Here is a 12,370-nt window from a genome sequence, read left to right as displayed (position 1 = left end):
TTAGCAGTGTGAGCAAGTCCATTTCAGCTGAAGAAATTGCTTATGTATTTGCACCCCTTCTTGAGTAAAATATCTCAGACCAGAAAGCCAGTAGAGGATATTGTGCATCTTAGACTTCATTACCTATGTTGTAATAGAATTGACAGTGTGATACTATATACTATAATAAACAACCAAGCCCAAGTTATACCTGTAAACATAAATTTGTTCATTGACAGTGAAGATTCAATTTGATTTTAAGATACTTCTATTAAATAATTATTTGTAGATGTTACATATGAGCAAGATGACCCACACTGGAAGCAGATAAGTCATTGGAGCCTAAAGAGTGATTTGCTCAATTAGTTGTCAGTTGTCTACTCTCAGGTGAGCTTAACCAGTCTCCAGAACCATTCGCTGGGATCACAGTCGAGCTCCCTAAATACAGGCGCATAGTACCACTAGAAGCACGTTGGTGTTACCCCACTGGCCCATCATCTGCCTTACCAAAAGATACAGATACAACACAGACCTACAGGAGGTGATGTAGGTCTGTGTTGTATTTGCTAGTCCCACGTAGATATCTGAGAGTATTGATGATGACTCTAATTATGTTTAGGCAATTGGACCAAGCCCTAGATCCTCAGTTATTAGCTTCAATATTTTTTTCTCATGTAAATGTATGTGTCTTAACCTTGTGTTGAATCCAATCTGACTGTCTCAGTGGATCATATGAATTAATGTCAGCCTCCAAGTCACAGAAAAATACTTTGATATCTCCCAGGTAGGAGGTGTATTCACCTTTTAGAAAACATTTTCCCTGTTACTACATCTCTTCTTTTGTTTCAGGCCTTAAAATCGCTGTCATGCATGATTCTCAGCACCAGCACAGAACTAAATCTCTACCAGAACTTTGTTACAAGTCATAAAACGATGATGCTTTTCAGTCCATGTGTTGATCCTGCCCTACAAGCATCAATTATAAAACATTGAGTTATCAGTGTACTGATCAGTATACCCATCTAACTTTAAAAGTTGCCTTCTAGGGACCACATCTGAACAGTTGATTGTAAATACCTTATGTATGAAATTCAAGCAATATTGGCCAGCTTTGATATGCCAGTTAACCCATGTAGTAGATCTTCTGTTTCTGGGGAAATGCAGCTTTTGAAATCAGTGTGATTGCTTTTCAGTATTCATCCAGTATTTTATGTTCATACTCAATACTCCTGCTGTCACTCTACAAATTGTTACCAGGGAAAAATTCGTTAGATTTAGGAAATACAATGCACTAGGAGAATGGTCAAAGTCTGGGACAGGGGGCCAGGAAGGTTGTGGAAACTCAGTCTTTGGTAACTTGACACTCAATTGCACAAGGCGCTGAGCAACCTGATCTAAAGTGCTTTGAGCAGGGTTTGGACACTCTCCAGAGGTCTCTTACAACCTCTTCTATGGTTCTGTGGTTTTCTTTTTCTTTTTTAACCTCACTTACTAAAGTATTCTTTGAACATTAATTAACTATATGAATCTTAACTGAATTTTAAAATGGATCACCAAAAACTTTAGGTAGCTCTGATGCCACTACTCTGCTCTGATGGAATCTACTGCTGTTTAGCCAGACAGTATTATTCTACACCTGGTAGAAGCACAATCAGCTTCAATTCTGAACTCTCTGCATGCTACATTTGAGTCTGGCCTTTCAAAATGACCACACAACAATTGATGTTAATTTATCCATATTGTTCGAATCCATCCTGCTTTTATATTCTACTTGACAATAGTAGAAAATGTGCTATTAAACTGATACTATAGCTTGACTCTATTAAATGAATAGTACTCTATACAGCCTTTTTTCAAGGGCAAATCCTGGGAAAATGAGTGGCAGTGTGGCTGGGTTAAGCATATGAGGAAGCTAAATAAGAAGTGTGCAAGATCTTTGAATTTTGGCTACTGTATTTCTAGCTAGGGTCTGCCCAACCCTCTTTGTGAATTTCACTCTATTAAATGATGCTGACTAAAGAGTTTCAAACTTGTCCAGTACAAAAAGAAAATGGTTTCATATTCTTTGGATAGGAAGAGCTAATACTGGGACAGCAAGAGGAACTCAGCAGTAAGGTGCAGTGGCATAGGTGATGGGTACAGAACGTAAAAAGGTGAAGGACTACTCTAACACCTTGCCAAACCCCAAAGCAGCATTCATCCTCGACTTTTCTAACAGTGAAAATGCACAAAGCCAAAGTCCTATTTGCTTCCCCTGCTTGGCTGTCCTCAAACTGTATGTGTTATTTCAACCCCCCACTCAATGGACATCATCTTTCTGTCACAGCAGAGTGTTGTCCCAAAGGATATCACCCATCCAACCTCCTGTGAAACATACCTTCAGGTCAGACACATCTCTGTAGCACTGCTCGGAACGGGTGTGATCAGACAGCTGTACATTCCAGAAACATGGGAGCTGGTAGACAAGGAAGGGATTTTGTTTGATGACTGCATTGAAGATATCCTATCAGACAAAACCAGAGAAACAGTAGGGTACATTGCTTATATAGTGAGGTGATCTCAACCCCTCCCTGAGTCTGAGCTGGCTGTTGTTCTCCCTATCACAGGTAGAGATGCAATTGGTTTGTGAGCTGAACTCTGCAAACCTTGCTTTGTCATTGTTTCCATAGAGGGGGCTATCAATTTGAGGCGTGATGTATAGGTCTGAACAAGAGGAACAGGCTTTCTTGACACACAGAGCTAACAGACTCCAGCAAAGTTTTCAAAACATGTATCTTGTACTGCTGGCAAAAGATGCGGTTCTTGTTCTAGTCACCAGGGAGAGTAACAAGCAGCAAATGACAAACTGTCTGCTGTTAGTAAGTACTGCATCATTTTTCAATAAAGGGGATGAAAGTAATCCTGGCAGTTGTGCTGCTTCAAGGTGAATTACTATGTGGGATTTTAGCTAACATTTCATTGTTGCTACAAGTATTCTAGGTATTTCATGGAAAGGGCATGTAGGACAGATCTGCAGAACAGCCTACACCATAAAGGGGCAGAATGTGTTCTGCCTCTGTGCAGCCATCCGGTTGGAAAAGTAAGTTATAAGGACAGTCTTGTAGTTAAGGTATTAGGTAGGGCATTAGCAACCTTAGTTCGTTCTGCAAAATTCTGCCCCATGCAAGTATTAGACAGCAGCTCAGGACCTGACTGAAAACACAGTGAAGTTCTAAGAATCATTTTAATGGACTTCAGTAGGTTTTGGATCAACCTGCAAGGATACTGTACACAAGTGCACAACTCTATGCGCACAGTAAGCTGCATGCTTCCTTAGTGGTGACTAGCCACAGAATCACAGAATCAACTGGGCTGGAAAAGGCTTTTAAGATCATTAAGTCCAGCCATTACCCCAGGACTCATAAACCAGATATAGCTCAGAAGCAGTAAAAATATCTAAATATGATGCTGAATTGAATTAATACACTCGAGATGTTGAGCAAGACTTATCTGTTCAGGTCAAGTACTATATAAACAGGGATTCTGGATTTAAAACTGAGAGCTGGCAGGAAGCACAAGAAGAGCAAATATGCATTTCTGTGTACAGGTACACTACTTTTTCTCTTGGCCTCAGCTTCCCATCCAGGGCAGGAAGAAAGCAGTGCTTTTGTCTTCACAGGGGTGCTATGGCAAGGAGTACATTCAAAGACTGTTGGGACTCATCTGCCAGAAACTGTAAAGAAGTATCTGGAGGCTCTTAAAACTAAAGTCTTCTTAGACAATAAGCAGCAGGAAAAGACACAGTATATTTGGACTTCTCATGTCTGGGGAGTTTTATGTTGAAGAAAGGAGGACAGAAAATTAAAGCCTGAAAACACTGTTTGTCTGTCTTGTGAATCATCTGTGCAGAGGAGGTAAAAATGTCAGTGTAGTAAGAAAAACTTCATGAGTAAACCTTCATTCCTCTCTTGCACCTTTTCTCCAGGACGACTCCACAAATGATGACTACACGCACAGTATCTTTTCCCCACCTTTTCCAACATCCTATGCACCTTCCCTTCCCTCAGTCCACAGAGCAGTGGTTGTACCCCTCCTCTTCCACATCCTACTCACCTGGTCAGCCAGTGAAGTGGATAGCATGCTCATTAACTCCCGCTCTGCTGTCAGTCTCCACATCTGCTCCCATTTCATCTTCCGTAACTTATCGAGAAGCAGCAAGATAACCCCTGAAGGAAAACACAGTGCAGAGAAAAAGAGAAACCATGATGTCACATGCCAGACAGGGCTCTTCCTGTCCATGTGCTGAATCAGCAGGTAAAACAAGGACCTGAGCTAAGATCTATCAGTGGAAACTGCAGTCCTTACCCCATGCTATCACAGGAGATAGACAGACTAAAAAAAAAGCTTCAGATTTCAAGAGGCCATAAGAGAAAGCTTTCCTGAACCCCTGGGGCTGTAGAGAAGAAATGGTGAGATAGCATACAAATGAATGCTAAGTTATACAGGCTTGCAAGAAGGCTAAAGTAGCTAAAGAGGAGTGAAACTGGGAAAAAGAGAGTCAAGAGAATGTCCTGGGTTCAGCAGAGCATGCTATAGTGATGTTTAGGTTTGGCCAAGGACTTTGTGAGCCTCATGCTCTGCCAGGGAGGAGGGGAAGCCAGGAGGAAGCAGAGACAGGACACCTGACCCAAACTGACCAAAGAGGTATTCCATACCACAGCACGTCATGCCCAGGAGGCAACTGATACAGGCTTGCAAGAAGGTGAGAGCTTGGTCGGGCTGGGGGGGCGAAAGTATGCTCTTCCCTTGTTATTTCCTTTAAGATCATTGGTGGTAGCAGTGTGAAACTGGTGGGAGTTGCAAAGAGAGTCAAGAGAAGGATGCTGTATTTCTAGTAGTCTTAATGGATACAGCTTGATTTCATTATGACTTAATTAGCATTGGGTTATTCCTTAAAAAATGAACCAATATGATGTGGTTAACCACATGATGTGGTTAACTCCATCCAGAGGTTATTATCATTTCAAAGAGAGTTAGACAATATCCTACAAGAAAGAAAGCAGCACCCTCTTAACACTCGGAAGTGACCCTCCCCACTCCTTACTCTGAAAAGCTACAGGCTCTGAGAGGACATTCTTTCATTTCACTGTCTACTAGGAAAAGGGTAGAGATCAATCCTGATTTATCTTATGTGACTCCATTTCTGCCATCTTCACACTGAAGATGGCTTCTTCCAAAATCCCATTGTTTAAATTAATTTCTATCTGGCCCAGAATTAAGATTATGATGAGACAAAATTTTTTTCACTTATATAAAACGTTTTACTCAAGGTGTGTGTGGCAAAATCTGGCTCTTACTACTTACTGCACAGGATGCAATATATACGCTGCCTAAAATGAAATCGCAGCCCGTACTCCACCTAGTAAGAAGTTAACCACCTGACACATGTAATCCTTGATTCTGAGTAACAGATTATCAGTGCTGGCTACAACCTAGCCTTTGAGAGTGACCACCAGTAGGGCAGCAAGTGTTCATAGTGCAGGATCCTCAGATAAGAAAGTTACACTACAAGTGGGAAAAGAACTATCTCAACGTGCATTGTTATTCCTCTGCTGCTTTTTGTCCGGACAAAACCCATACTGTAGAAGAGGGGAAAACAGGAGAAGCAATGAAGCTGGATCAAAGCATCAGCAAAACCTCTTCTCCAGTGTGTCAGAAATTTTTACATGACAAATTAATTTGGGAAGACTTAAGATAAGAGCAGTGTCATTGGGAATGAAGGCAAACTGAAGGACCATAAAGGAAGACTACTGATAAAGAGCAGCCTAGGAAGTTGACAGGAAGTACCTAGTAAGAGCAAAGTCTGTTGTTTCACGTCTTCATTAGTGGAAGGGGGACATGAACAGAATAGTAATGACACCTGCAAGTGACATTAAACAAGAGGTCTTACAAAAAAATATCATGGCAACTGCAGAGAAACATAACAGCTACACAGGAGAATATGAAATGGCAAAAAGCAGACACTGGGAAAAGCTGCCTGAGGGAGTCTAAAATGATAAAATTAAAAGTAATGAGAATAAAAAAGGAAATGTAATCTGAATACTTTAGAAAAAACCTCCTAAAGCAGTTGTGAAATAAACGAAAAATGGCAGATAAAATGCTTTATTTCATGAGTCTTTAAAAATCAGGCTACACAAAGATGAGAAAGTGTACCTTCCCTCCACTGGTGGGAAGACAGCAAAGGCGGTTCCATTTCATTCCTATCTTCAGTTTCTGACACGGCAAATTTCTTTCTAGTAAAACCTGGCACTGCCATAAATAAAAAGAAAACCTCTTCTGGCAGTGAATTTTGTGGCCTATTTTAGTTCTGTTTTCCATTTCAGTCCATCTGGTTCCCAAGGATGCTGGAACCTGTACTGGAGGGATCCCCTTTCATCTTCAGTCAACCTTTCTGCTTCCAGCTGTTGGATTGGAAAGGGTCGTATTGTCACAACATGCTACAACTCCTTTTTGCCAGTGTGTTTTGTCTTGTCTCCAGCATAACTGAAGCCTATTTGGAGTGTGCAGTGTGTGCACATTAGCTTCTCAGAGAGCCATTGTGCACTGTCTGAAACTCGACATCAATGTGAAGCAGGTTCCTAGTGTTGCAGCAATAAACTGTGTGGGATAAGCTCCTCTCTAGCAGTGGATTTTCTCCAGCTGGCAAGAACTGTCAGCTTTGTTTCAACAGTGAAATGCAACAGAGAAGATTTTTTTATTATGAAAAATAAAACATAACTGTAAGATTCGGTTAACCATAATTTAATAGTTTTTACAATTTACAGACAATAAAACAATTATTCTTAATTTTTTTAAGCCTCCAGTCTGAGGAGGAGAAGGGAAAATATTTAAAAATGTGCATTATTCTTCAATTTATTTGTCTTCCACTCTTATGCTAGCAGGAGATTATTGCATTGCAGCTAAAGAGATTATGCTGTCCTGAGGGGCTATCATGGTAGCAGCTGAGAATAAAAGAGGCAGATGTGGTGGAAAAACTGGAATAGATGTGAGAAAGGATGTATTAAATTATGATGCAATCATGGCTATCAAAGATATTCACAGGCTTTTAATGTTCCATCGTCAAGACTAATTTTGATGTGATTTCTATTTTAATTCACCAACAGGCTTGGGTTTAACACCTTTGTGCAGCCCCTGTTCAAGGCTTCTCCCACTGTGGAATTCTAATTTACTGCTGCTGTAAAAATAACTACTAGAAAATATTTATATCGAGATTAAATATTTACTCATTAGAATTAGTGAGAACAAGAGATTTCTACTAAGAGGAGAATTTAATACTATTCAGCTAATTAGTGTTATTTAGTGCAAAAGCAAAGCAAAACCATGTGTGTTGGGAACTCAGTTAATGCAAAGGAAAAATTACATTTCCTCAGCACAGAGCACTTAAGTTACTCTTCTATACTGTTCTGTTACCAAAAGCAAACATAAAAACGAACTTATTCCAATCTGTGCAATTAGTTTGAAGGCAAAATGTCTGAAATAAGGGAAATATTTGCCTCGGGAGCCCTTTCCCTCAGAGTGAAACTGACTGAAATCTCAGACTAAATTTAAGATGACATGCAGCTGAACATAACAGAAAAAGGGACCTACTCTCAGCTGCCTTGCTGGGGGAGGAAGAGACTGAAATAAAAATAAAAAAAAATCAAAGGAATATTTTATGAACATCTGCCCCCAGGCACTGGGACTTATCTTTTGATGAGTGCAGCATTGTCCTGCCCTAACCTACCTGAGAAAAACAAAGGGAAAGCTTGGCAGCAAATAAACAGAAGGAGAAAAGTGGCAACCCAATTGTCTCATGAGTATTAAACAAATAATGATCAGCCACAGAATATCCTATTTTTGTCACCTTGAGGAAATAGTTCAGGCATATACAGAGATGCAAATACCTCAAAGAGGTCTTGGAAAAACAATGCTTTATTACTAAACCTGTGGAACACGTCCTAGTCTAGTTTTCACTTGAATGCCATTTTCTCCCCTGCTTGATGAGACTTTACTTGAACTAACAAAATCTGACAGATTCTGGATTGATCAAACAAACAAATAAGAAAGCAAACAACAAAGGAGTTTCTCAATTGTGCAATTTCAGGACACACACAAAATCCCAGCCCCACAAGAAAACAAACAAACAAAAAAAGGAATTTGGTGAATATACTGGAGAAAACAGGGCAAGAAACCTGAATTAACATTTTTGGACTAAAACGGTCCAGTTGGGAAATACTTCATTTTGGCATATTTTAAAAACCAACTTATTCTACAATAGCATTTTTCACTCCAAAATTGATACAAGTTATAAATCTTATTGAAAATGTTTACAAGCTCTGAAAAGGAAAATAAATGTTTGATTCTGCGTCTAACAAAACTCTGGAGGTAACCTAAGTGTTTTGTCTTTTTCTCACTTTTTCATTCAATCCAAATAAAATTTCCTGGTTTTCCAGTGTTTTGACTAAGCAACTGCATCACTACAAAATATTTATTTTTTCTGAATAGTAAGTGAAAATTTACAGAAACACCAGTGATTTCCTTTGGAATGCTACCAAGCATCCCCACGTCTTGCTTTGGGAACACAGACTATAGCTTTTCCCAGAATTCAGAGATGAATATATATCAGAGCTGGAAGTCATAAACAGCATTTTAGATAGAACAGGATCACTTATAGAAGTTATAGTGAAACTGGACAAGCTTTCAAACTCCATCAATTTATGACAATGGCCTTTTGAAGATGGCTGAAAAAATGCTCAGTGCTGTGGTGGAACAAAGGTATAGCTACCAAGAGATCATTTTCTATAAGCACTACCTTGCCTGTTTCTTTCAGGTGGAACAGGACGCTTCTGTGAGCTGTTGAGGCAATGCCGTATTATGTGAGCCGCATCTCAGAGCCTATCCTTGTCAGATTTTTAAAAACTCTTCTCAAAACGATGTCTATAACAGGGAATCATCTAGACAGATAGCAAGTAGATACCATTACAGTATCTGAGAAAGACAGGCAAGACACACTTCAAAATATATTACAAAGCAACAGTGACTTTTGAAAGAATTACTAGGATTCTACAATACCTAACAAGCATACCAAAGACCATACACCAAAACCCTGAGTCTCAGATGCTGTTAGAAACAATGTTAAACAGGGCTGACATTATGGGGATTTGCCGCAATAAATAACTGACGCAGAGATTTAACGCAGTACAAACCACCATGTTTTGTGAAATAGATTTGGCACCAAAAAGTCAATTTCAGTTTTAGGCACTATGGAAGGGGTTTGCAGCTTTGCTATCCCAGAAGTGCCGCGGCAGTGCTGACCACTTAGTGCCCTAGCAAATGTTTATGCATGTTCTTTGAATTCCAATTTATTGTACCTGAAATTAACATAAGTGGTCACAGTGTGTAATGCTAGGAATGCAACTATGCCCCTGCTGGATCAAAGCCCAAAGTACCAGTATTGCAAAGGACTACATCTGAAATCCACTATCCTACACCTCCACACAATTGGCTGTGGCATCTGCTATCTACCCACAGTATCTATAGCAAAGAATAAAATACAACTATATAGCTGTTAGGGATTAAAAAATGAACTAAAGCTGCAATTCCACAGCAAGCCACTGCAAACCTTTTTGAATCTTCATTTCAAGTCTTTGTGTGGATTAAAAACAATGCATTTATTTCACTTGACTTATAGACCATCTATCTAATTGATGTTCCTAGTCTGACTAGCCGTATCATTAGTACAATAAAACCACAGCTTGTGTCTATAGCTTTTAACACAGTATGTCCAGAGAACTTTAATTCTATTTCTATTAGATTTTTTTATATCCTGGTACATTATTTAACTATGGATTTACATACAACAGCCTTTTCTTTTTTTTTTTCCCCTCAAAAACCCAGGCATTTTACAATGTAAAAAAACCTAATGAAAACCTGCAGGGATGCACAGTGTGTTAATTGAGAATAAACAATGACTCCACATTTGAACTTTTCTCTGAGAAAACAGAATAGGGCTGAGAAGCTGTTTTGAAATGGAGAGTGGGTGTCCCTCCGGGCATGGTGACAGAATGCAATAGCCCTTGTTTTCTCTGCACATATATTGAAAATGAAGCTGTGATAGAGTGCATTTTGAAATATACTGCAGTCACTCTGTTGGGAGCCTGGTTCCTCTTGAAGCATTATAAACATTTTGCTTACACTTCCTGATGACCATTTAATGAAATGGAACACTTTTATTTTCTTTTTTCTCCTCTTCAGAAGTATGCTGTTTCTCCTTAGGCAAAATTAAGATGAAGGATGTACTCAAGCATGATTCAAACTTCTTATAGAGCTACTGACTGTAGCTCAGAATTTCCTAGTTTTCTAATTATTTCTTTATTGTTTATATGATATTCTTCCTCAGCAATTCGAAAAAAGAAACATTTGCTTTCTGTCTTCTCTTTAATGACTTCGATTTCTGGGGAATTTCTCCAACTTTCTTAAATCCCCAAAGGCTGTTACAGAAAAATTTCCTTGATTCAGGAGTCTGAAAGGTCTACAGGAGAGAAGTCATGAGCCATTAAGATTTTTACGAAGCCTAAGGAGGAAAAATCTGTTACTTAAAGAACATCCTGCTAAGTAATGCTCTCCCCTCCTATCTTCCTGAGTCTTACAAAGAGAAATAACAACTCTGCAGGACTCTCAGATGTCAGCAAAGAAAAAATGTCTTGAGACCCAGAGGAAACGGCCTTCTCTTACACAGATCCCAAGAAGTACCAAGTCATACATTTTCCTGGCCAAATTGCTGATAAAGTTTTCCTAAATCCTGTAACAGAAGACAACATGACTCACAAAAAGACAAATATTAGCAAAATCAGAAAGGGAAGCTAGGGTTTCTCCCATCTGCTCTACTTGCTTTGGGAGTTGATGAAGACAGTAAGGATAGTAAGCTTCCTTGAATCCCTGTGTTTCCTGAACTCTGCAGAGAGTTATGGGAGATGAAAACCACCTGTGAAGAAGCTCCTTACATGGGTTTTAAAAAGCTCCTCCTTTGCATTCCGTGACCCTTATGAGCATATAGGATCCAGAGATTACATTTTAAATGCAGTGGAAAGCAAATATTAAAGGGATTTCTCAGTTGATAAACTGGGAAGATGGCTTCCAAGAGGCAAATCATTAAATTCTTCCCAAAGGGAGAGAGGAGGGCAGTTTTCATTTCTACATGCTGTAACACAATGACAATGGCCATTCTAAATGGAGCAGAGGAGAGCTGTCTTAAAGATGTGACTCACATCACTGTCACACACAAGTATCATCCAAGAGCTATTTAGTGTGCATTTCTGTGTGCATCTGGAAGTCACAATGGAGTTGCCAAAAGCTGACACTAACAAAAAGATGGTCAGGTACAGTTCTTATTATGAAGCACTCTGAAACGTGAGACTTAACAAGAATGGGGGAAATGTGGAAAATTTCTACAAAGTTTTAGAGAACTTTTCCTGTCTTCAATGCTAAAAATGCAGAGTTCTTACATGGCAGGTTATCTGTGATTTCATTTACATGGATGCTTAGGTGACTTCAGCCGAGAGGAAAACAAAGTCCCAGTGAAATACATATTTAAGTGATAAAAGTCAGAAAGGATGATTTTCAGCTCTTGCATTACAGAGGCCATAGGATTTTTCCAAATCGATTTGTGCTTTAACTAGAACATAAATTCTAGAAAAACATTCAGCCTTGATTTAAAAACCTACAATAATGGGTAATCTATCACAAACTTTGACAAGTTATTCCAATGCATAATTACTCTGATGAAGGAGACTTCCCTTATTTCTGGTTTGAACATGTCTTTGAACCTGCAGTCATTTGATCTTGCTGAACCTTTGCTAAATTGGCAAGCCCTCTATTAAGAAATGTTATTTCATCCTGCAGATACTAATAAGCTGTGATCAAACTATCTCTTGACTCACTCCCAAATAAGCTCCGGGAGCTATTTTCCCCAACTTTATGGTATTTTATCCAGTATTTTCTCTGAACTTCATTAATTTATAAGTACTTATTTTTGACCTGTGAAGATCATACCTGGACAAGTATATAAGTCTACATTGTAAAATAAACCCATTCCAAGAAGCGATCCCTAGCACTCAGATCAAGGACTGCAGAGTGGCTGCACATACTGCCCAGTGTCTAGCTCTTCATTGAGCAGGCTGGCCACATCCACACTACATAACGCTCTTTCTCTGAGGGCCTAGCTCATGTTCCTTCAATTTTCAGGCATAACAGTCATTTTGTTTGCATTTCTCAGTATCCAACATTATGAGAGCCATGTTACAAGCTTCTAGATTGGAGTTTTCAGCAAGGAACTGAGGGTCTATGTTGTGTGCAGGGGAGAATGTCATCAAGG

General features: G+C 39.3%; 1 protein-coding gene across 4 annotated transcripts in view; it reads right to left on the bottom strand.

Annotated features, from left to right (window-relative positions):
* Positions 1 to 12,370, bottom strand: part of LARGE1 (LARGE xylosyl- and glucuronyltransferase 1) — a 277,081-nt gene that overhangs the window by 42,666 nt on the left and 222,045 nt on the right. For 3 of the 4 annotated variants that reach the window (XM_062602676.1, XM_062602675.1, XM_062602677.1), the window contains 2 exons: positions 4,072 to 4,184; positions 2,357 to 2,482 (listed from right to left, as the gene is read on the bottom strand). In XM_062602676.1, the coding sequence (XP_062458660.1) occupies positions 2,357 to 2,482; positions 4,072 to 4,184 (239 nt within the window). The remainder of the gene's footprint in view (positions 1 to 2,356; positions 2,483 to 4,071; positions 4,185 to 12,370) is intronic. The other variant, XM_062602678.1, reaches the window with a different exon arrangement.

This window comes from Pezoporus occidentalis, unplaced genomic scaffold, assembly GCF_034315485.1.
Source record: "Pezoporus occidentalis ecotype Australia unplaced genomic scaffold, CSIRO_AGI_Poc_V1 ctg78, whole genome shotgun sequence".
Classification (NCBI taxonomy): Eukaryota; Metazoa; Chordata; class Aves; order Psittaciformes; family Psittacidae; genus Pezoporus; species Pezoporus occidentalis.
This window is presented reverse-complemented; position numbering and strand designations above follow the sequence as displayed.